Source organism: Saccopteryx bilineata, chromosome 4 (genome assembly GCF_036850765.1).
Source record: "Saccopteryx bilineata isolate mSacBil1 chromosome 4, mSacBil1_pri_phased_curated, whole genome shotgun sequence".
NCBI lineage: Eukaryota > Metazoa > Chordata > Mammalia > Chiroptera > Emballonuridae > Saccopteryx > Saccopteryx bilineata.
Window position 1 is genome coordinate 239,817,113 of NC_089493.1, and position 23,676 is coordinate 239,840,788.

At 36.0% G+C, this 23,676-nt stretch overlaps 1 protein-coding gene across 1 annotated transcript in view; it reads right to left on the reverse strand.

Annotated features, from left to right (window-relative positions):
- Window positions 1-23,676, reverse strand: part of TMEM232 (transmembrane protein 232) — a 222,839-nt gene that overhangs the window by 155,541 nt on the left and 43,622 nt on the right. The window contains exons 4-8 of the mRNA XM_066277857.1: window positions 17,876-17,987; window positions 17,046-17,151; window positions 14,187-14,344; window positions 11,359-11,458; window positions 8,889-9,055 (exon numbers count right to left, since the gene is read on the reverse strand). Of these exons, the coding sequence (XP_066133954.1) occupies window positions 8,889-9,055; window positions 11,359-11,458; window positions 14,187-14,344; window positions 17,046-17,151; window positions 17,876-17,987 (643 nt within the window). The remainder of the gene's footprint in view (window positions 1-8,888; window positions 9,056-11,358; window positions 11,459-14,186; window positions 14,345-17,045; window positions 17,152-17,875; window positions 17,988-23,676) is intronic.

Consider the following 23,676-nt stretch of genomic DNA (forward strand, 5'->3'; position numbering starts at 1 on the left):
ATCTTTTAGCATTATAAAGGATATAAAGTAGGAGTAAATTCACAAATCCTCTACTATAGCATAATAATAATAAAGACAGGAGAGAAAATGAATAAAATGTATCTTTTATAATCCCGTATTTCTCCTTTTTTTTCTCCTTTTTTCTCCCCGAAGTTGAGAGAGAAGGGCATTGAGTGAATAAATACTTGACTAAACTGGAGAGGCTGGCTTAGATTATACTGGAGAAAATGGGCTGAAACTGGGGCACACCATTAAAATATGCAATCAAGCACTGAATCAGTTAGCTCAACTAGCAATTTTAGCGGCACTGGCTACACTACCTTTTATGTTCTTCATATTATACAATAATGGGAGGAGAAAAAGGAGAGCAATAAATCTGATGGGCTAACATCTGTTAAAATCCCTTCACAGAATTACACACATAGAGCTGACAGAGAGTTTAGGAAGACTAGAACTATGCCCTTAGTTCTAGGCAATGGAAAAGAACACAGAAACTTAAGGACTTGTCCCACTCTAAGATTTATTCCTCTCATGTGTTGACATTTTTGCCCCTTCCAGTTCAAGCCAAGCTCCACTGCAGTAAGCTGCCACTTCCTCGCTGTGTATGTGCACCAAGAATGACAAAACAGTCTTACAGAGAAGCAGAAGCAACTTTGAAGGTTGCCTGCCTCATAACCAGAACATTATGGCATAAATATTTCAGTGTCCTATTTGTTTAAAGGAAAAACACTCAAATCACTCCATTAAGTTAAGCATGATTATCTACACAGTTAATCATTTAGTAAGCACAATCATGTCCTCAGGTGAAAATTATTATATTTAACTGCCTAAGTTAAAGTGAATTCCTAAACATATTTTTCAATAACCATTGTTTACATTTGCATGGCACTTAATAATTTATAAGGCATATTGCTTTTTGTGCAGTCTTCACAACTACCCTTTAGATTAGTTAGGGCATAGATGATGATGATGATGATGATGATGATGATGATGATGATGATGGTGAGGGCGACAGTTGACAGTGATGGTGATATTTTTTGGGGGGGAGGTCAGTAATGAAAATCAGTTTTATTTCATAAGTAACATGACTCAAAAGTAAAGGTTATATTAAGCAGCTCAGAGAATATTAAGAATGCTACATATGTCTTTTTAAAATATAGTTGATAAAGAATATTATATTATTTATATTAGTTTCAGGTGTACAATATTCAATGTTTTTGTACTTTATAATTTGAGGTGATGCCTTTTTTAAAGAGATGCAAATGGGATTTAGAGACCTTAATGGACCTCCTCTATATCACACAGCCAGTTGGTGAGCAGGTTTTCTCTCTTTATGGCCAGTAATCTTTCTGTTGCTGAAAATCTTTTTTTGTTTTTTAAGATTTTTATTGTCCTGGCTGGTTGGTTCAGTGGACAGAATGTTGGCCCAGCATGTGGACGTACCAGGTTCAATCCCTGGTGAGGGCACACCGGAGAAGCGACCATCTGCTTCTCTTCCCTTACCTCTCCCGCTTTTCCCCTTCCTGCCCTCTCTCAGCCAGTGGCTCAATTGGTTCGAGCATCCGTCTTGGGCACTGAGGATGGCTTGGCTGATGCAAGCATTGGCCCCAGACAGGGGTTGCTGGGTGGGTCCGGGTCAGGGCACATATGGGAGTCTGTCTCCATCTCTCCGCCTCTTACTTAAATAATAAAGATTTATTTATTGATTTTACCAAGAGAGGAGTCAGGGAGGGAGAAGTATCAACTGATAGCTGCTTCACTTCATTTGTTCATTGATTGCTTGTCATATGTGCCTTGACCAGGCAAACCAGGGCTTAAACACACAACCTCAGCATTCCCGGTCGACACTTTATCCACTATGCCACCACAGGTGAAGCAACTCAATATTTTATAAATATTATTGTTAAAAACATGTTTAAACTTAAAAACAAAATCCCTTTTTTACATGAAGCAATTTATGTTCATTATTAATTATAACCAAGAGGCTTAAATTACTCATTATATGTCACATTTTGTACAAATGGTTTACCAAAGTAATGAGTCAAAGAGAAAACACTAAAGCCTAGAAAATTAAAAATAGATGTGGTTAAATGTTTTTCCTATATACTTAGATTTTAAATAAATTTATTTTATTTTATTTTTGTAATTAAAGTGTGACTTTGGTTGACCAAACCACACAGGTTTCAAACGTATAACTCAACAAAACATCATCGGCACACTGCATCATGCGCCCAGCGCTCAAAGCCAAGTCCTTTCTGTCCCCATTTATCCCGCCTTTGCCCAGCTCACCCAGCCCGGCCCCCTTCCCCTCTGGCTATCATCACACTGTTGTCTGCCTCTATGTGATATATTTACATGATCCCTTTACCTTCTTTCATTCAGCCCCCAAGCCTTCTCCCTTCTGACAGCTGTCAGTCTGGTCCGTGTGTCCATGCCTCTGTTTCTATTTTGTACATCAGTTTATTTTGTTCATTTAATTTCACATATAAGTGAGATCATATGGTATTTGTCTTTTTCTGACTGACTTATTTTACTTAGCATAATGCTCTCCAGGTCCGTGCATGCTGTCATAAAAGGTAAGATCTCCTTCTTTTGTATGGCTGAGTAGTATTCCATTGTGTAATGTACCACAGCTTTTTGTATCCACTCATTTACTAATAGGTAATGGGGCTGTTTCCAGATATTAGCTATTGTAAATAATGTTGCAATGAACATGGGGTGCATATATTCTTTTGAAATAGTGTTTTGGGTTTCTTCAGATATATTCCCTGATGTGAGATCACTGGGTCAAAAGGCAGTTCCATTCTTAATTTTTTGAGAAAACTCCATACTGTTTGTTACAGTGGCTGTACTAGTCTGTATTCCCACCAACAGTGCATGAGGGTTCCCTTTTCTCCACATCCTTGCCAAAACTTGTTTGTTGATTTATTGATGATAGTATTTATGACAGGTGTAAAGTGATATCTCCTTGTGGTTTTAATTTGCATCTCTCAGATGATTAGAGATGGTGGGCATTTTTTCATGTCTGTTGGCCATCTGTATGTCCTCTTTAGAGAAGGGTCTATTCAGGTCCTTTGCCCTATTTTTAATTGAGTTTTTTGTCTTCTTGGTGTTGAGTTGTATAAGTTCTTTATATATATATATTTTTTACATTAACACTTTATCAGATGTATCATTGGCAAATATGTTCTTCCATTCAGTGGGTTCCCTTTTCATTTTGTTGATGGTTTCTTTTGCTGTGCAAAATCTTTTTAGTTTGATATAGTTCTATCTGTTTATTTTTTCCTTTGTTTCCCTTGTCCAAGGAGATATATTGGCAAAAATATTGCTATAAGAAATGTCTGAAATTTTACTTCCTATGATGTCTTCTAGGATTTTTATGGTTTTTCAACTTACTTCTTAGTTTTTAATACATTTTAAGTTTATTCTTGTGTATGGTGTAAGAAAGTGATCTAGTTTCATTTTCATCCATATATATGTCCAATTTTCCCAATACCATTTATTGAAGAGACTATCTTAACTCCATTGTATATTCTTGCCTCCTTTGCCAAATATTTTTTATGAAATTAAATTTATCTTATATTTAACACATTTTAGATTACAATCACAACTGTGTGCTAATTCTGATAAGTTATCTTAATTTGTGGAGACTTTATATATAGCTCATTGTATCACTTTGCATTTTATTTTTGCAGTAGGATCATATTTCCATAAGTTTTGAAGGGTTTGATCCAGTTTTGCCATGGCCCTCTCTTAATCCTTTAAAACTAAATTATTTCCTTTACAAGCATTAATTATCATTTTCATTGATTTTATTTTTATTTTTTGTTGGTTACCTGCTCTGACTCTGTGAGATCCTCCTTCATTAGTGACTTCGCCCATAGATCCGGCAGTTCACCAACATTACTCTCATCACTTTCATGAACTTCCACTTTTTTTTGCAAGATTTTCCAATATATTTCTACTGTATTTGAGTACTGGATCTTTCCAAGTGGATGGCCAAAATTTTGATAGGAGTGGGTATGGACAATAGGGTTTGTAGGTGAAACAGTTTAAGTGGTCAGCAATTTCACAAATGGTCATTACATCAATGGATATTTCATGTTTTGAAGACTCTTACGTCTCTAATAAATATCCTAAGAAATATCAGAATTTATTGGGACATGGGTTACAAACACTCAATATATTTACCCACATTTGACTGGAAGAGACGGGTTGTATTGGAGAAGGAGAGAAGTGCAGATGTGCAGGAGTGGTCAAGCTATGTGAGGGGAGCAGAGTTCCAGGGAACAGAAGCTGGGCAGGTAAATACAGAAGCTGTAAAAAGCAGGTAAATTCCATTTTGCTACAATATGAAGAGCATTGCTTCTCTTACTTGGGTAGGATCATAGGTATATTTGTGAATAAACTCCTAACTTTGGGAAAATGTAAATTACCAAAACTGATACACACATTTTATCAGATTAAGAAAATTCCCTATATTTTTTGCTGAAAGTTTTTTTAAAATAATGAATGAATAATACTTGATAAAATGCTTTTTCTACATTTTTTTGTATCTGTTGTCATTTTTTTTTCTCTGCTAATCTGATAAAATAAAAAGATGGGAAACGTTGGTAAGTGGTTGTTATGTAGAGTAACATTACATTCTAGAATTTACTCTACTTCATGATCACAGTATGTTTTTCAATGTATTGATGAATTAAATTCATTATTTTATTTAGAATTTAAATTTTTTTTCATAGGTGAATAGGCCCAATAATTTTATTTTTCTTATTTTGTTCTTGTACAGTTTAGGAAATGCATTTACATGAAATGAGTAGGATAGTTTTCTTCTTTTTTCTTTTCTAATTTTACTGAGAGAAGGGAAGGCAGAGAGACAGACTCTTGCATGTTACCCAACCGGGATCCACCCAGCAAGTGCACTAGGGGGTGATGCTCTGCCCATCAGGGGCCCTTGCTCCATTCTCAGGAACTTTGCTATTTTTTTAGCACCTGAGGCAGAGGCCACGGAGCCATCCTCGGTGCCCAAGGCCAACTTTGCTGGAACCAATTGAGCCATGTCAGCAGGAGAGGAGAAGAGAGAGAGAGAAAGAGAAAAGGAAGGGGTGGCGAAGCAGATGGTCGCTTCTCCTGTGTGCTCTGACTGAGATTCGAACCTAGGACATCCATACACCAGGCCAATGCTCTACCACTGAGTGAACCAGCCAGGGTATTCTTTTTCTTTTTTCTTTTAAACTCTCTAAAACAGTTTGTAGAGGACAGGTACTATATTCCACGAAACTTTGGTGGATTACCTTGGTAATTACCTTGGTGAATTACTTTGGTAAAATGTAGAGGCACTAGATAGGAAAATAAAACAGGAACAGAGTTCAGTGCTCTGAGGCAAAGGCCACAGTGACAATAAAAGAATTAACATCTCTCCAGACCCTGTGCAGGCTGTAAAAATGGGAAGGGTCATACCACAACCTCAATGTAAAAAATGAAAATAGGCCCTTGCCGGTTGGCTCAGTGGTAGAGCGTTGGCCTGGCGTGCAGAAGTCCTGGGTTTGATTCCTGGCCAGGGCACATAGGAGAAGCACCCATCTGCTTCTCTACCCCTCCCCCTCTCCTTCCTCTCTGTCTCTCTCTTCCCCTCCCGCAGCAGAGGCTCCATTGGAGCAAAGATGGCCTGGGCGCTGGGGATGGCTCCTTGGCCTCTGCCCCAGGTGCTAGAGTGGCTTTGGTTGCAACAGAGCGACGCCCCAGAGGGGCAGAGCATCGCCCCCTGGTGGGCAGAGCGTCGCCCCCTGGTGGGCGTGCTGGGTGGATCCCGGTCGGGCACATGGGGGAATCTGTTTGACTGTCTCTCCCCGTTTCCAGTTTCAGAGAAATACAAAAAAAATAAAAATAAAAATTAATAAAAATAAAAATAAAGGGCACTTTTAAAATCCCAGCAGCTCAGTAGCCATCCTTTCCCTTCTTCAGTCAACCTAGAAGGCTGTGTGCTAAAATCCCAGTTTACAATATCATATAACAGGTTACAGGTTCCTCTCTGGTTTGTCTGATTCTGGTTTCTGTTTCAGTGTTTGTCTGATATTGTAACAGAATGGATAACACACTGTCTGTTCCTTAGAATAGCCCCCCTGTGGTAAATTCTGGCTAAGTGATCGGCCTATGCTTATAAATCTATGAAATGTTATCAACTTAAGATAGCCAAGAGTGGTCCTTTTGAGGCTTAAATTAAGTTATTGCAAGCAAAAATTGGAAATGCCAACTCTAATATTGCACTAAATAAAATGGTTTCATTCCTGTATTTAAATGTTCTGGGCATTGTTGCTTTGAAATTGAAATATGTAAAGAGTGCTCATTTAAACTTAAATAGAATGGAATTTGTTTCTCTGTTTTGTCCTCTGTAAGGTCTTGCCATCCTAATTGTGCTCTGTGTTCATTGTCTTCAGGGTTAAGGGCCAAGTAACAACTCTGCTCTTAAGTTTAATCAGGTTCTATTTATGTGTCATACCCGTGTCTCTGTATTGTAATTGTCTTGTTTGTGTGTCAAGTTGTACTCAGGTCTGTGAAATAGGAGGAGTCAGTTTTAGTTTGAGAACTCTTGTCTGTCTCATCTATCTGTCTGTCTATAATCTTTACTATTCTGTGTGTACTTGAAATCCTCTACTTCCATGATTTGGGTTTTGTCGCACCTAGACATTGTAAAAGTCATTTATAGTACTGGTTCATGTGAAATAAGGTTTAAAGACTAATGTCTCAGTCCCTCCTTCTAGAGGTGTTGGTACATAAATACCTTTTGTTTGAACTTTTGTCATTATTTAGAACTTGGTTATTATGTTGTACACTAACTTTCATGGTCATACTAATGATTCCACAGAGAATTAATTAATTAATTAATAATTGAAAGTAGGGGGGGAAATCTCATTCCCCTTTCCAGACAATAAAACTCAGAAAAAAGGAAGTAAAAAAGAGAAATCAGGTCATTTACATATCATAAAGCCTATGGAAGACCTTATGCCTCAGATAAGTGACTTTGTATCAGAGACTTCCTTGTTTGTATATTGGATTAAAGGTTTTGATTTCTACACTATAAAATGGGGCAGAGGAGACCATGCTGGAGGAGAGCAAGCAGAGAAAAGCCACATGGAGGAGAGGAGAGGCAGCCAAGATGGTGGAATGCTGAAGGAGAAACCAGTTTGTGCAGAGTTTGTGCAAAGAGAAGGAGATAAGAAACAGAGGTGAATAAGACTGGTGAAGTAGGAATCTTTGATTCTAGGAATCTTGGATAAGTCAGTGGTTTTGGGAGCCCTGAATGGAAAGGGAAGTGTTTTCCCACTGTGTGTATGTCTTGCCCGCCGAGTACATGCTAGGATTAAAAGGTAATGACCCACCAGTTTTGGCTCCATTGTTTCATTACCATCTGTCTGAATCAAATGCGAACCTGCACAGGCCAGGCAGCTGTGATGGTGGCCATAGCTACTGGCCATACAATGTAAGGAAATGGAATAAAAATATTATGAATCCTACAGACTGAAATATGTCATTTGATGTACATCAGTCCATATGTTATATAAACAATTACATAGCTCATTATACTTTTGTTTGCATAATACATTTGCATTATTATTTATTACATACCCAGGAATTATGTATTAGGATAACTAGTTTTCTCTAATGTTAATGACAAATATCTAAGTTATACATTAAAAGGAGATTTTTCATATACTAGGGATTATTTTAATTCCTCAATTTTGAACCATTTAAAAACTTTTAGTTGACTTTAATAGCATATTGTGTTATTGCATAAGAACTATGGAAGCATAAAAATATTACACTTGCTCTCTGTAAAGCCAGTAGCCACAGCCATCATCACAGCCGCCTGGCCTGTGCAGGTTTGCATTTGATTCGGACAAACGGTAATGAAACAATGAAGCCAAAGACTGGTGGGCCATTAGCTTTAATCCTAGCTTGCATCTGGCAGACAAGAAATACACACAGTGAGAAAACTCTTCCCTTTCCATTCAGAGCTCCCAAAGCCACTGACTTATCCAAGTTTCCTAGAATCAAAGGTTTCTACCTCACCAGCCTTATTCACCTCTGTTCCCCATCTCCTTCTCTCTGCACAAACTCTGCACAAACTGGCTTCTCCTTCAGCACTCTTCCATCTTGGATACTTCTCCTCTCCTCCATGTGGCCTTTCTCTTCTCTCCTCCAGCATGGGCTCCTCTGCCCCATTTTATAGTGTAGAAATCAAAACCTTTAATCCAACATACAAACAAGGAAGTCTCTGATACAAAGTCACTTATCTGAGGCATAATGGGATTCCTCATGAGAGTGCACCATCCCACATTATGCAACAGTCAAAGGTGTGGGGAAAGGCTTAGTTTTGAAAAGATCTTAATATTAAAAGGGTGGGAAAGGCTTAGTCTAGAACTAAGCCTTAGGCTATAATGACCCTGCCTGCTTACAGCCTGTCCCCCACATCCAATGCAAACTATAAGCGAGCAATCATATACATCATATTTGCAAACTTATTTGATCCACACTCTCATTAATAACCTAAATTTTACCCACTTTCTCTTTAATAAAAATGTAGGTCTTAAAATGTTCATTTATAAGTCAAACTAAATTATGTTGCAGTTCTCATATAAACAGATGAGATGAACTCTATAAGGAAGGAAGTATTATGGTATTGTACTACTTATAGCAGTAGTGATGCATATTGATATCCCACTACTAATCCTATTAATTGCTGCTCATGGTTGCATGAATTTAGTGTCTCTGCTGTTCCCTCCTCCCCCAGCTAAACTCATCTTCAGCTATGCTTACTAAATTGACAAGCACAAATATTTAATCACAGTAATCTTAATTTGATTCATCATGCACTAGGATAGACTCACCGTATCAGAATCTACGTCCTTATATTGTTTCTTGCTTTCCACAGGGCTAAAAATCGATCCAGATAATAATTCTCTTTCACATATAATTTCCATCATTTTCAGAATAAACTGCACATTTGAAAAGATGTTTGGGTACTTGTAATATGATTCATCACATAAAGAAAGTGCTATTGTATGAATAAAAATTAGTGAGAAATATTTCATTAATACCTTGCACAGTGTTTCATTTGTCTTTTAGTTATTAAAATATTTATATAATTAAATTCAGTACTCCTCTGCTGAACCTTCAAGATTTATAATGTTATGTGTGCCCCCTTGTGGTAGAATAAAAAACTACAAGGTAAATATTTTATATATATTTCGTACAGAAAAATTTACTATATAATTCAGAACAGCAATTCAATAATGGCTGAATGTCCAATTAAGTATAGTTACTGCACACAATGCTTGGAAATTTTCAGCTGAAAAGAAATAAAGTTATAATAGATACTATATTCATAATGTATACTTTAAAATTGTGATCTTACAAATTAATGTCACTGCCCTTAACCCAACATTATCTATTTTTATTCCTTTTCAAGATGTCATTAATATTTAAAAGTATATATTATATAATATAGCAACAATTATGTCACTTAAGACTATGTGATATTTAACAAAACCATCTTTGTGCTGTTTCTTTTATAAACTTTTAGACATCTTTGAGTTTCAATTCATTGACAGAGTGGGAAAATTTGCAGTACCCTATTTATTACTGAATTGCTATGTGGATAGGCAGCATCTGCTAACAGCCTCAGGTAGGAATCAATCTGTTGTTGAAAACAGATCTAGCCTAAGTAAGGCTGTATTTCCAATTTTAGTATATGTGCTGCCGAAGCGAGCACAGTAAGGCTGTATTTAACAGTATTTGATAAGAAGGCAAATTTGGGGTATTTCATCTTTATATAAAACAAGAATGTTAGTTTTCTTAGAATATATCCATATTAACAGGCTCAAGTGAAAACTTGAGGTTTTATATAAATAATTTCTCAAAATTTACTTGCCACAATCATCAGAATATTTGATGAAACACTATGCTGACCACTATAAGGAATTAAAGAAAGGATTTATAATAAATATGATAGGCACGAATTGCTCCCAGTCTAAAGCCTTGTCTTGATTTCTTACTTGTCAGAATTTGCAGTAGTGATGCAGTCTTCAGAACACCTGCACTACTACTTTCTGTTCCTTCCTCCATAACTTCCATCAAATACTATTCCATTTCTTGTATGTTTAGTCTCTTCATCTTTTATCCTACAATATATTAATCTTCTCTTCTTTGACCTTTTTTTTAATCCAAACTATTGACATACTTTTCCTTCCCTTTTTAGCCAAGTTGTTTGAAACAGTTTGCCATCTCTGTCTTATGTTCAAACTTTCCCATCACTCTGTTTACATTCAGTCTGAATTGTGCTTTTACCTCTTCACTTGAGACGCTCCCAAGATTAATGTGGTTTTCTGATTGCAGAAACCCATCATCACTCTCAGTCCCCCTAGTATTTAAGACTTCTTCTGCTCTTGGTAATGTTGATCTTCTCTCAATTCCCCTCTTCTTTGTGTTTTTATGCCAATACTTCCACCTATTTCCCTCTAGTTTCCTTTACTGATGTCTGTTACTCCAGTAGTCTGTTAAATGTTTATGTTCCCCAAGACTTTGTTCCTAGAAAGAAATTTATACCCACCACCACCTCCCACACTCAGGTTGTCTCAGCCATGTTACTATGGAAGACTTTCAATTTATCTATGTTAATATCCATGAAATAAGTGAATCCCAGGCTTCATTTATTTCTCGAATCCAAAATCTGTGCTTCCACCTGCTACCTTTGTATATATGCCTGTGTGAACTTCACATTCAATATGTTTAATACCTCTCCAAAGTTTTCTCGTTTAGAGCACAGTATCTTGAACCTATTAGTTAATATGTAAAGCTTAAGATTCCTCTTGAATTCCTCACTTTCCCTTATACATAGCCTAGATCCAAGTAAATACCAGGTCCAGTGTCTTTTCTCTAAGCATTTTCAAAGCTATTTTACTCTATTCTATTCTCATATTAATAGTTCATAGATTTAACATCTCTTGCCTGTACTGATATCATAGCAAGTTGACCTCCACATCCACTCTCTTCCTGCTCCAATCCAGCATCTTCAATACCACCCTGTTTCCTAACTAAAATATAAATTTAAATTCCTTGAAATCTAGAGAGGTAGATACCCTTACATATGAGGAACTTAGTCAGATGAGGTGGTAGAAGTAATTAAGCAGAAAAGTTAAACACAAAAGCCCATGTAATCTAGTCGAGAAGTTGTGTTCTTCAATAATATACCTATTATTTTTCAAGAAAAATAAAATATAGCTTATACTCTTTGTAGTGACAGTCTGAGATTCTCAAAATATAACAAAACATATATAAGTATAGAAAATAAAAGTCTACCGTATAAATATGGTTGAAGCCTATGTAAATGTTGTTCAAAATTTTGTAGGTGATCATGCAGGAAATATATAAAAATTCTTAAGAAGACCAAATAGCTAATCTGTCAAAAAAGAAAAAAAAAAAGGCATTTTTGTCTTGCATCAATAAATGTTTAAAAACCATAAAGAAAATAAACCACTTTCTTATTACATTTGCTTTTGGTGGAACAATTCAATTTCAAACTCTTGAGACTGTGCACTTTAGAATAATTTTAAAACATTTCTATCAAGGTCGAAATACTGGTTCAGCTGAACAAACTTTTATAAATCATCCCTACATTACATATAATAACCAATGCTGAATGATATTTTTGTTCTATGTCCTTTAGTCCAGTATTTTTCAAATTGCAAGTCATGCCCTTTAAGTGAGTCATGAAATCGATCGAGAGGGAATTTTTAAATAAAAGAGAAAAGAAAATATCATAAGATATTGCCCAGCTCCTTGTTTCAGCGTATAAACGAGTGTGCATTAATATGTTTGCTGGGTTACCATGCAAATGATATTGCTTCCTATGGGTCTCATTTAAAACAGTTTGAAAAACATTGCTGTAGATAGTTTTGGGAAATAATCTGCCTTTTCATAGTATTCTGGACTAAGAACCCATTTGCTCATGAAAAAACAAGTCATTATTAAATAAACTTCTGTGATGTTTAAATACATGTATAGCTGAAAGTTTTTTTCCACCTACACTAAAGAAAATGAAATATTTTCAAAATCATATGATGTTCAAGATTTTAGAGCAAATGGTCAAAAAACCTCACAAAATATAGAAATAAAGAAAACCTAAGAGCCTAAGTTGACAAATCATTAGTTTATAAAGAATCAAATAACAAGAATATCACTATCATACTATATGTGTATCCAACCTCTTAACAACAATGCAAGGAATGAGTAGCTCTACAAGTAAAAGAAATTCTAAATGATTCTATTCAGTATCAGTGACTCACCCACACCTATTAAACAAATGAGTGGCATTACTAGACTTTGAACCTAGAACTGTGTATATTGTGCCAAAAATTATGACCTTTTTATTACAGCAGTGATTTTCCAAATATTTTTATCACAAAACTCTATCAGTAAAATAAATTCTGAGAATGCATTATCAATATTTTAAGTGTATCCATAGATTAGAAATATGAACCATTTATAGACTTAAAAAATAAAAATAAAATGTTTATAAGGCACACCTAAGGTATCTCTTCATATACACCACTTTGATATGGTACTGTGCTTCTCCAAGAGACTGAAAGTCAGAAGAAAATAATTTAAGATTTTGTCAAAGAATTAGAGATTGATATTGAAATAAAAATTGATGCTTTAAATTTAATGTGGGGAAAAATAGAAAAATACATGAAAAGCCTATCAGTTTGAATAATCACCGTCATGAGTTTGAATAATCACATGCCATTTGGTCATGAGTTTTATTGGATCTTGAGGCTGTCCATATTTATAGCTATTCTTGGAAAAATGGTTTTAAAATTTTTCATTTATAATATTCTGACAGGCTAGATTTTCACTGAAAAAATATCTATCTTTATATATCTCTAAAAAATTCTAGAATTTTCTGTGCATCTTGCTTCATGTCTTCTTTGTGGACACATTCTCTCTGTGGCTTAACAATTCAAGCTTTGCCTCCTAGACTAAATCTCTGCTTGCCATTTTCTCTTTCTCTGCTCTCCCCTATTTCCTTCCTTCAGTCTTTACCCTCTTCTTTTCTTCTCTTTTAGCTTTTCTTTTCTTTGTAATAAAACCACTAGTTAAGCTAAATTTCTTTGACAAATAAAAAAATTTTGCAGCAAGCAACCATAATTATCACAGCAGGTAGAAACACATGACATTTAGTCCAGGAGATAATAAAACATGAGCTACTTGAAGATAATTTTCCATCTGACAGCTCTAAAATGACTTGGAATACTGAGAGATCAACTGATCTCAACTTGAGCTAACATTAAAAAAACTGAGCAAGTGCCTGACCAGACAGTGGTACAGCATATAGAACATGATCCTGGGATGCAGAGGACCCAGGTTCGAAACCTCAAGGTTGCTGGTTTAAATGCAGGCTCAACAACTTGAGCGTGGGCATGAGATGCTAGACATGAACCCATGGTCACTGGCTTGAGCCCGAGGTCACTGGATTGAGCAAGGTGTCACTGGCTCAGCTTTAGCCCCCCAGGTCAAGGCATATATGAGAAAGCAATCAATGACTAGCTAAGGTACCACAATGAAGAATTGATGCTTTTCATCTCTCTCCTTGTCTGTCTGTCCCTATCTGTCCTTCTCTCTGTCTCTGTCACCTAAAAAAATAATTGAGCAAGCATTTAAGGTTATGTTGGCATTTTTAAATGGAAAAGTGGCATTTTAAAATCCTTAAAATAGAGAAGAGAATAGATATATGTGCTCAGATATAAGAATAAACTGATTTTTAATTGAATATTATTTCTTACATAATTGGAAATACAGTATATTTTCTCAAACTATTTCTGTTTGGATATCAAGCAATAATGTATTGCCCACATCTAGAAAAGACTGAAATAGTCACCAAATAAGAGAATATTGTATAATAAAACCAAGTGGACTCTTTAGATGTCATGTGGCTACGTGTAATAAATTCCGCAATTAAAAATATTTTTTTCTTTTTTTTATTAATTTTAATGTGGTGACATTGATAAATCAGGGTACATATGTTCAGAGAAAACATCTCCAGATTATTTTGACATTTTATTATGTTGCATACCCCTCACCCAAAGTCAAATTGTCTTTCGTCACCTTAAAAATATTTTAAAACATACCTTTGCCAGCTTTATTTCAACTGAATATAAGTATGTCTTTAGGAATGCATCACAACAGAGTCTATATAAGAGTGATTCCGCAAGAAAAAATAAGGCAGGTAGATGATCATAATCAAAGTAAGCATGGTCCATGGAAGCAAAAAGCATATTTAAACACTCTGAAAAATTAAAAAGTAGAAACTTTATGATTTACAAATTATGCTGTTTTCTCCATGCCACAATTAAGTCTTACAATTAACTATTGGCTCAATCACAAGACCAGATTGTAGTTTTAAAATATTTACCATTTCTTTGACACTCCTCCCATAAAGAGTCCATTTCTTTGACTCCTTCCCTTTGAACTTGATCAGGCCTCGTGACTACTTTAACTAATAGACTGTGGCAGAAGTAACACTGCATGACTTCCAAGGCCAGGTCAGAAAAGGCCATATAGCTGCCACTTGGATCTTTCTCTCAAGATATGAGCTCCAGAACCCTAAGCTGCCATGTAAGAAGTCCAGCTACTTAGAAGTCACCAAGCTGGAAGGAGTATAGAGACAGAGATGATTAAAGATGAGAGAGAGAAATGCCCAAGGAGCTCCAGCTGTTCCAGCCAACTCAAAATAGATCACCAGGCCACATACATAATAGTGTGGGAAATGGGAGAGAATTAGATGACAAAAGACGGAGCTAAAGATAAATGCTATAAAGGAGAAGAGTAGGTGATCAAGGCAGAGAAAATGGGGCCCAGTGGAATTGAACAAGGATGAATATAGAGCTAAGGCCCTAAAAGAATTGAACCTCAAGTCTTTACAAAGATTTTCAGGACCTGTCATGTAAATATCTGAGAAAGAACAGCCAATTCAGGGACCTGAGAAAGGAAAAGCCCTGACGTGTTCAAGGGGTAGGAAGGAGACCAGCAGGACGGAGCATGATGAATAAGTAGGGAAGGTAGCGAAGAGCCAGATCATTCGGAGCCTGGTAGCCCTATGGGATATCAAGCAATAACTTCTTTTAAGGGTAATCAGAAGACACCAGACATTATTTAGAGTTTAGAGTGGTCACTGCTGAATGCTGAATGGCAGAGGGTGAACAGTAGCATGAGGAATGTCTAGACAAGAGCACACTGATTAGGAGAGTGTTTCAGTTGTGGAGCTGGTAAGAAGACATATCCTCAAGGATTTTATTTGGAGTTCAGTATCTTAATGAGTTAAAAGCTTTTGGCTTGTGAGTAACAGAAAACTCAACTAAATGTCTTCAAAACAATTATGCTTATAACTTCACAAGACACAGGTGGGAAAGGATCCAAGGCTGGCTAATATAACTGCACTTCGTATGCATGTTGTTTTGTCTGCTGGTTCCCCTTAGGTACAAAATGACTGTTATGGCTGCCTAAGCACCAGACATTGTGTTCCTGCCATGCCATTTAGAGAAGCATCAAGAGAAGCAGTGGGAGGGAAGGGGCGCTTTATTCTCGAGCATGTCTTTTTCAAATACAATTTAAAAAATAGGTGTTCCAAACAGACTCATCTGTCTTCATATCTCTTGATTAGGACCAGGCCTTGTGGTTCCCCTGATCTAATCACTGATGGTTAAAGGGGTGTTGCCTTGATTAGTTTAGATCAACCAAATTTCACCCCTTAGACTGGAAAGGCCAGTCCTCTTCTGAATCACATGACTGCAGTATACCTGAGCAAAGCTGACATTTAGCAGACAAGAAAGAGCAAGTGGCTGCTGGCTGTTGGTAAGCCAAGAGTGTTTACTTCCCTATTATTTAAACATTTACTAGAGGTCAGGCTGTGGATGACTCTGTGATGTAGTGCCATACAGGCGAGTTAAACACAAAATCCTTCTTATGCTTCTTGTTACTTGAAAGTTTCCAGACAGCACTGCAAAACCCAGTCTACTTGGGGAAATACTCTCTGACCTCACACACTTAACATTTAAAAACTCATTTTAAAAGGATACGCATAAAATTTAAGATAATGATAGAAGGAATTTTACCTCCTTAAAAATAATGGTTTTTAATTTCTTTTTTAGATTGGTTGGAGGGTAGTTTGAAAAAAGACACATAAGGCCCTGGCAAGTTGGCTCAGCAGTAGAGCATTGGCCCAACATGTGGATGTCCTGGGCTTATATTCCAGTCAGGGCACACTGGAGAAGCGACCATCTGCTTCTCCACCCCTCCCCCTCTCCCTTCTCTACCTCTATCTCTCTCTTCCTCTCCTGCAGCCATAGTTTGATTGGAGCAAGCTGGCCCCAGGTTCTGAGGATGGCTCCATGGCCCCACCTCAGGCACTAAAATAGCTTGGTTGCAGAGCAACAAAGCAACAGCCCCAGATGGGCAGAGTATTGCCTTATAATGGGCTTGCTGGGTGGATCCCAGTTGGGACACATGCACAAGTCTGTCTCTCTGCCTCCTCTCTTCTTACTTAAGATTAAAAAAAAAAGACACATAAGTGAGACGTTAAATGAAAGATGATGAGGAAAATGGCTGTTTAAAATAAGTGAAAAATTAACAACCATTTGGTAAATGTTTTAGAAGAATTATAAAATGCAGAATCAAATATAGTCCCTATTGTAATTAAAAAATCACTAAACGACACTTTATAGTACTTTTTAATTAGTTACTAATTTTAGAAAAGAAGCAATAAAGACTGTGCTGAGCAAAAGACTTTAAAATACTTTTGTAATTAAAAAGTTAAGCAAATTCATTAATCCAATATTTCAAAAAGAACTTGTATAATGAAACACTGTCAGGTATTTTGATAGAGATATGCAAATTTTTCTTAGATCCCACACAATTTCTAAATATGAAAGGTCTCAAATTATGCCTTCACTGCTAATCTAGGAAACAGGGTAATTAGTTAGAGCACGTACCATCCTGGATTTCTCCTTCGCACTGAGCCAGATATGTTATTTCAGCCCAGGCAGCAGGAAGATGCACATGACTCCCAGTGCCCAAGGTCCTGAGACCCAGTTTTCTCTATGACAGGAAACATGAATGAGGCAAACAATAATGTACTACTTATTTATTTATTTAGATTATCCCTTAATTGTGTTTTCAAAGTCATTCTATGAGGTTGATGCTCTGTGGCTAGAGTTGTATAAAACTTTATGTTTTTTATTTTTGCTTTTATTGCTTTTATTTGTTGACCCTTTATGTACACTGTATTAAAATATAGAGAATGTTTGATGACATTCTGAGTAATATTATTAGTTATTTGTTGAAAATAATTCTCACTCTTTATTTTCTATGGATTTCTTCCATTTTCATCTTATTTCTCCACCAACGCGTGCATCTCTAATTTTAAAAGGAAAAGTATTTTAATGAAATATGATTCAACTGAAATTAGTATGATATCACATTGCTAAAAAACTCTGGTTACTTCACCATAAATGGGAAGAAAAAGTGGAGTTTTATCATCAAAAATTTATTTGTCAGCCTTTGATATTTTGCTGTGGGCTCTTCAACTAGTGTCAGCTGCTATATTCCCTAATATATGGGGAATTTTCACCCCAAAAGCCATTTGACATTGAATTATTTGGTTATAAACTTTAAATTTAATTTTCATGAGTATTTTTACTATGCCTACTTATAATTAAATAAAAGTGTATTCTTATTTTTTGTTTTAATATTTTAGAAAAAGTAATCGTCACCAACTAGAAGAGAAAATTCAATACCAAGTAATCAAATAGTGTAGCATTACCTTACATTTGAGAATGGTTTTTCTAGCTAGGTCCAACAATACTTTCTTCTCTTCTATATTTTTTGTTTTGTTGAATCTCAGGATAAATTCTTCTGTGATTGAAAATGGTGGCCTAAACCAAAAAAATCAGTAATTACAGATATCAGTTCCAAATTTTAATTAATCACTTTCAATGGTTAACTATATTTTTATAAAAAGTAATTTACCTTATAAGAAATTAATAAAATAAAATTAAAATATATATATATATACACACGCACACACACACATGTACAGGCCTTCTACATTGATCTTATCACACTTAGCATATGTGGATTGAAAAACAGAATTTTCATGAACTCAGAGAACTTTGTAGTCTCTTTAAAAAGTCTCTGAGATGGTTGCTAGATATTTTGTTGGCATATGACTTCTTCATATGTAAAACCCAGCATAGCTTCAGTTATAAAGACTGATTTAGCCTAACCAGGTGGTAGCACAGTAGATAGAGCATCAGACTGGGATGTGGAAGGACCCAGGTTCAAGACCCCAAGGTCTCCAGCTTGAGCACGGGCTCATTTGGCTTGAGCAAAAAGCTCACTAACTTGGACCCAAGGTCGCTGGCTCGAGCAAGGGGTTACTCGGTCTGCTGAAGGCCCGCGGTCAAGGCACATATGAGAAAGCAATCAATGAACTAAGGTGTCGCAAGGAAAAACTAATGATTGATGCTTCTCATCTCTCTTCGTTCCTGTCTGTCTGTCCCTATCTATCCCTCTCTCTGATTCTCTCTCTCTGTACCTGTAAAAAAAAAAAAAAGAAAAAGACTGATTTTATCTCCTCACATATATCAGTGTCGGTTTATTTTAAGGTAAACCTTTATTCTTGCGTGTAAGCGGAATCCGCCCAACTACCTCTAGAGTAAAATGGGCAGGGGAGACAAGATGTATATAATAAGGTCATAGAGGTGACGAGTAGCCAGATTAACTCTAGATGAGATGGGAAGTTATATCAGGGTTTTGATAAGTATGTGCCATAAATTAAGTTTTGACATAATCATCCCAATGTTGGGTTGAGCGCTGAAGTATGGGGAGGTAGGCTGAAGCAAGGGAGAGAGTACACATACTTAGGTCATGGGTAAAGGTGGCATGGATCAGGGTTATAATGATGTAAGTAAAGAGTTTGGATATTAGATATATTTTGATATTAGCTATAACCAGACTGTCCAATAAATTAGAAATTAAGTGTGAGGGGGGAAAAGGAGTTATAATTGAACTGAGTAACTGCAAAGGTAAAATTGACACTGAGATGGGGAAGATTGCTACAGGGGCAGATTTGGGGTGAGGGTAAAAAATAAATTCAGTATTGGACATGCTATGTTTAAGATGACCATGGCCATCCAAGTGAAGATGAGAAGTAGACACATGAAAATGAATTTTGTTTTGTTTGTTTTACTTTGTTTTGTTTTTTGAAAGGAGGGTAGATAGTGAGACTGACTCCTGCATGCACCCTAAGGAGAATTTATCTGGGAACCCCTGTCTGGGGCCAATGCTTGAATTAACCAAGCTATTTTTTAGCACCTGAGGCTGATGCTCGGACCAACAGAGCCACTGGCTGTGGGAGAGAAAAGGGAGAGAAGAGGGAGAGGGAGGGGGAAAGAAGCAGAGGTTGCTTCTTTTGTGTGCCCTGACCGGGAATTGAACCTAGGACATCCATACGCTGGCTGATGCTCTATCCACTGAGCCAACTGGCCAGGGCCAAATATGAGTTTAATTTTAAGAAAAAGTTTCAGGCATGATATATAATTTCTTGAGTCATTAACATACATAAGAAGCCTTATGAATGAAAAGGATCCTATGAGGAAAGTGTAGAGACTACACAAGTATTTCAAAAAGAAATGAGACAAATAAGTTGAGGGTGTATGCTAGAAAAAATGAGTAGACTGATTATAATTATGTACCACAAAATATAAAGTGGGCATGGGATCAAAAGTGACATCAGAGGAATGGTGAACAGGTAATAGAATCAATGAGTTGTTTATTGGTGTAGTCTAATACTCATTGGAGTCATGCTATTCAAAGGAGTGATCTGGAAGAATAAAACACATTTTTTAACACTTCACAGAAATGGGAATTATATTCAGAATTTTCTGTTATTAGCTGTTCTATGGAAGATAGAAAGGAAAACATGAATAAAAATTAGACCTTTTCTCTAAGTAATTCACAAACTGTTGGGGAAACAAATACCCAAAGTAATCACAGTGCCACATGATCACAGAATAAGCAGAGGTAATGGCACGATGCCCTGTAAATTAAAACCAAATATAGATACAGCTAGTGCTCGACTTACGACCATGATTGGTTCTGACAGACTGGTCATAACATGATTGGTCGTAAGTTGAGTAGGCAATATGTACAGTACTGTGAAATGATGTTATAAAAATCTTTAAGTCATATTTTATAATAATTTTCTTTCATTATTGTTATATATCATAATTTTCTTTGTTCATTTTATATCATCTCTACACCTTTTGTATCATCTCTACACCATTTTGTTTCTTATTTTTATATTCGTCAGGTTTAAGTAAAACACTGCATTACCAGTACAACTGGTTTAATATTTGCAAAGACAATTTCCTATTGGTAGACATCTTGGGAGGGGTTTGATGAAAAATATCCAAGGCACAAAACACAAATTGCTGTACCGAGTCTGGGATAACAGTTGAAATGGTGCACACGGAGATGGTAGTGCTGCTGGAAGCTGGTCTGCACTGTCGTTTGCCCAGCTGCGCAATGCTTGCGCTGCCAGACGCGGAGCAGTCGTGGCTAGCGATTGTGGTCGTAAAGTCAAATGGTCATAAGTTGCGTAGGTCATAAGTCGATCAATATTTGTATACCAAAGAACAATTAATGAAATAACCAACTATTTAACTGCCATCCTAAAATGGATGTTTATTTAGTCATGTATTTAGTAGCATTTACTGACTATCTGCTATATGTATGCACTAAGTTTGAAATGGAGGACACAATGATGAAATAAACAAACAGCCCTGCCCCCCTGAAGCTTATAGTAAAATAGAGGAAGATTTGAGGTATCAGAACTCACAAATTCTGCTATTGGGCATTTTAAAATGAGTAACTTTATTCTTGATTTCTTGTTCTTTATTTCACTCTGATTAGGTAATAATGGTGAAGTTTGGCTGAAAATTCTCAGTAGTCATCTGGATGACATGTCTTTGATCTACATGGACCTACTCTGAATGAAGAGCCAAAAATTGCTTTAATTTTCCTATTAGTACAAAGGGCTATGGGAATAACAAGAAGGTAGCCTCTTTATTCATTTAATTCTTCATGAGTTTTATTATAACTCTACCTTTTAAAAATATTAACATATGCTGTTTATAGCAAACCAAACATTCAGGGGTGCATAAAAAAAAGTTAATAGACTTTCTCCCAACACCACTGCCTCCAACTCTACCCATCATAAATAGACAAGATTAATGTTTTAGTGTGTATCTCTGCATTTCTTTCTCAATGCTCAAAAACATAAATCAGCCTAAATGCACTCTTTTTAATAAATGGAACCATATATACAACACTGTAGCATGCTTTCCTCATCAAATTTATCAGACATCCCTCAAGTTTAATTGATCCTAATATGTGGTAATAAGGACGTACACAACAAATCCAACAATTATTTTATTGGCTGATGTTTCCTGTTACTTCTTCTATAATTTTGACCATACTAAGTGATGCTGTAATTTTTTAAAGGGTCTGATAATCAACAGGTGTGTACTATTATGATTTATCAATCACCACATTGTATCGATAGTTAAATATTTTGATTACCAACTCTGCTTGTCAATATATTTATACAAAACATCATAATGGAATGAAAACACAAAATTTCAAGTGACAGAACATATTTTCAACACATGTAACTGACAAAGGGCTCATACCCAGAATATATAAAGACCTCCCAAAACAATAGAAACACAGAAAAGAGACTTAAATGGGCAACTCACAAAAGAAAAAAATCTAAATGGCCTATAAATATATGAAACAATTAATATAATAAATAAGGAAATCCAAATTAAACCATGCATCCCCAAATGATTAACATTAAAAAAATGGAAATTCCAGGAATGGAAAAGGATGTGGAGTATCAGGGACTCTGACAAGCTGCTTGTAACAGTGTAAACTGGTACTGTGGTAATCAGTTGAGTGTTACCTACCAAAATTGAAAAGAGACATGCCCATTGACTTAACAATTACACTGCTTGATATATACCCAACAGAAATTTGTGTGCCTGTACACCACGGGTCAGGTATAGAAAACTCAAAGCAACACTTTCATAAGAGCTAAAATGCAGAATCAAACAAGTTCTCTATCTCATGGAACAAAAAATGTAGTATAGCTGTGACTAAAGGGTGAACAAAAACATTCTCTCCTTTTCTATGGACAAATTTGACCTTGCGTTAGTTTTCTTACTTCATTCCTATAAAACCTAGTAAAAGTGGATGTCAGCTGTGTTATTGAAATGATTGTTTATGGTGAAAATGACTTGATTGGAACACTACATTGGGACCAGGAGGGCTGTGAATGAATGAGCCCTTTGGATTTCCCAGAATGCATGTCTTTTGCTGGAATCCATAAATCTGTTTTTGAAAAAGTTATTGGTTCAACTTTGGGACAGGGAGAATCTAAGATTGTGTATCCTTTGTACCCAAGTCTCTGAGTCTTCTCTCCTCACAGGAGTGGTCATTTGGAAGGGCTAAAGAAGATTAGCTCCTGTTCTTGTCTGTTGTGTGGGCTCTGTGGGACCATTTTCAGAAGGTAAACAAGTGTCACTCCACTGGCATGCTGAGTTTTTTGTGCTATGTCCCACAAAGGGATGATGTCAACAGTTTGTGTGGCCTGTTCTGGTCATGTGAGTCCGTCTAGTTTTGCCTAAGAAGACCCATTGCTAACGTTAAGAAAATGAAAATAAACAAACTGCATCTATATGTACTATACGGATGATCTCACAAACATACTGTTAACCAGACACAGAAGAATATACACTATAATATTTATTCCATTTAAGCTTAAGCTGTGAAAAAAAAGACAAAGGAAAGTTAGGAGAGTGAAGAAAGTGGGAAAAGAAGAATATTTTATGGAAAGGAGTTACAAAAGAAGCTTCTGAAATTATTTACTTTTTTACCTAGCAAGTACACATGTGTTTGTTTAATAATAATTGTTAAGCTTTATGTTTATGTTTACATACTCATCTCTATGTGTGTTAGCATTTCACAAGAAAAAAATTTAAATATTATTGGCCAGATCCAAGAGTATATGTACTTGTAATTATAATAGATTTTTTAAAAATACATTTCAAAAATATTCTAGTCATTCATATTCATACTAGTAAAGCATAAAAATTTACATTTTTCCAAATCCTCACCAGAACAGGGTGATATCAATTATCTTAATTATTGCCAATTTGAAGAAAATGGTATTTCCTTGTTGTTTAAAGTTCGTATTTTCCTTACTACTGGCATTCCTGAGTACTCTTTCCAATATGAATGCCTTACATTCATTCTTATACTTTCTGGTATGTATATATTTTAAAACTATATATATATATATTGTTCTTTTTCTTTCTTATTAGGTTTTCTGGATTTTTCCTGTCAACTTGTAGCAATATTGCACAGTGGTAAGGTGCACAGGCCCGGGAGCCAGGCTGCCTTGTGTTTGAATGTCACTCTGTCCCTCACTAACTAGATCTGTAGCCTCACAGAGTTTATTTAACCTCTCTGGGCCTTCATTTTATAAGGCCCAGAGAGGTT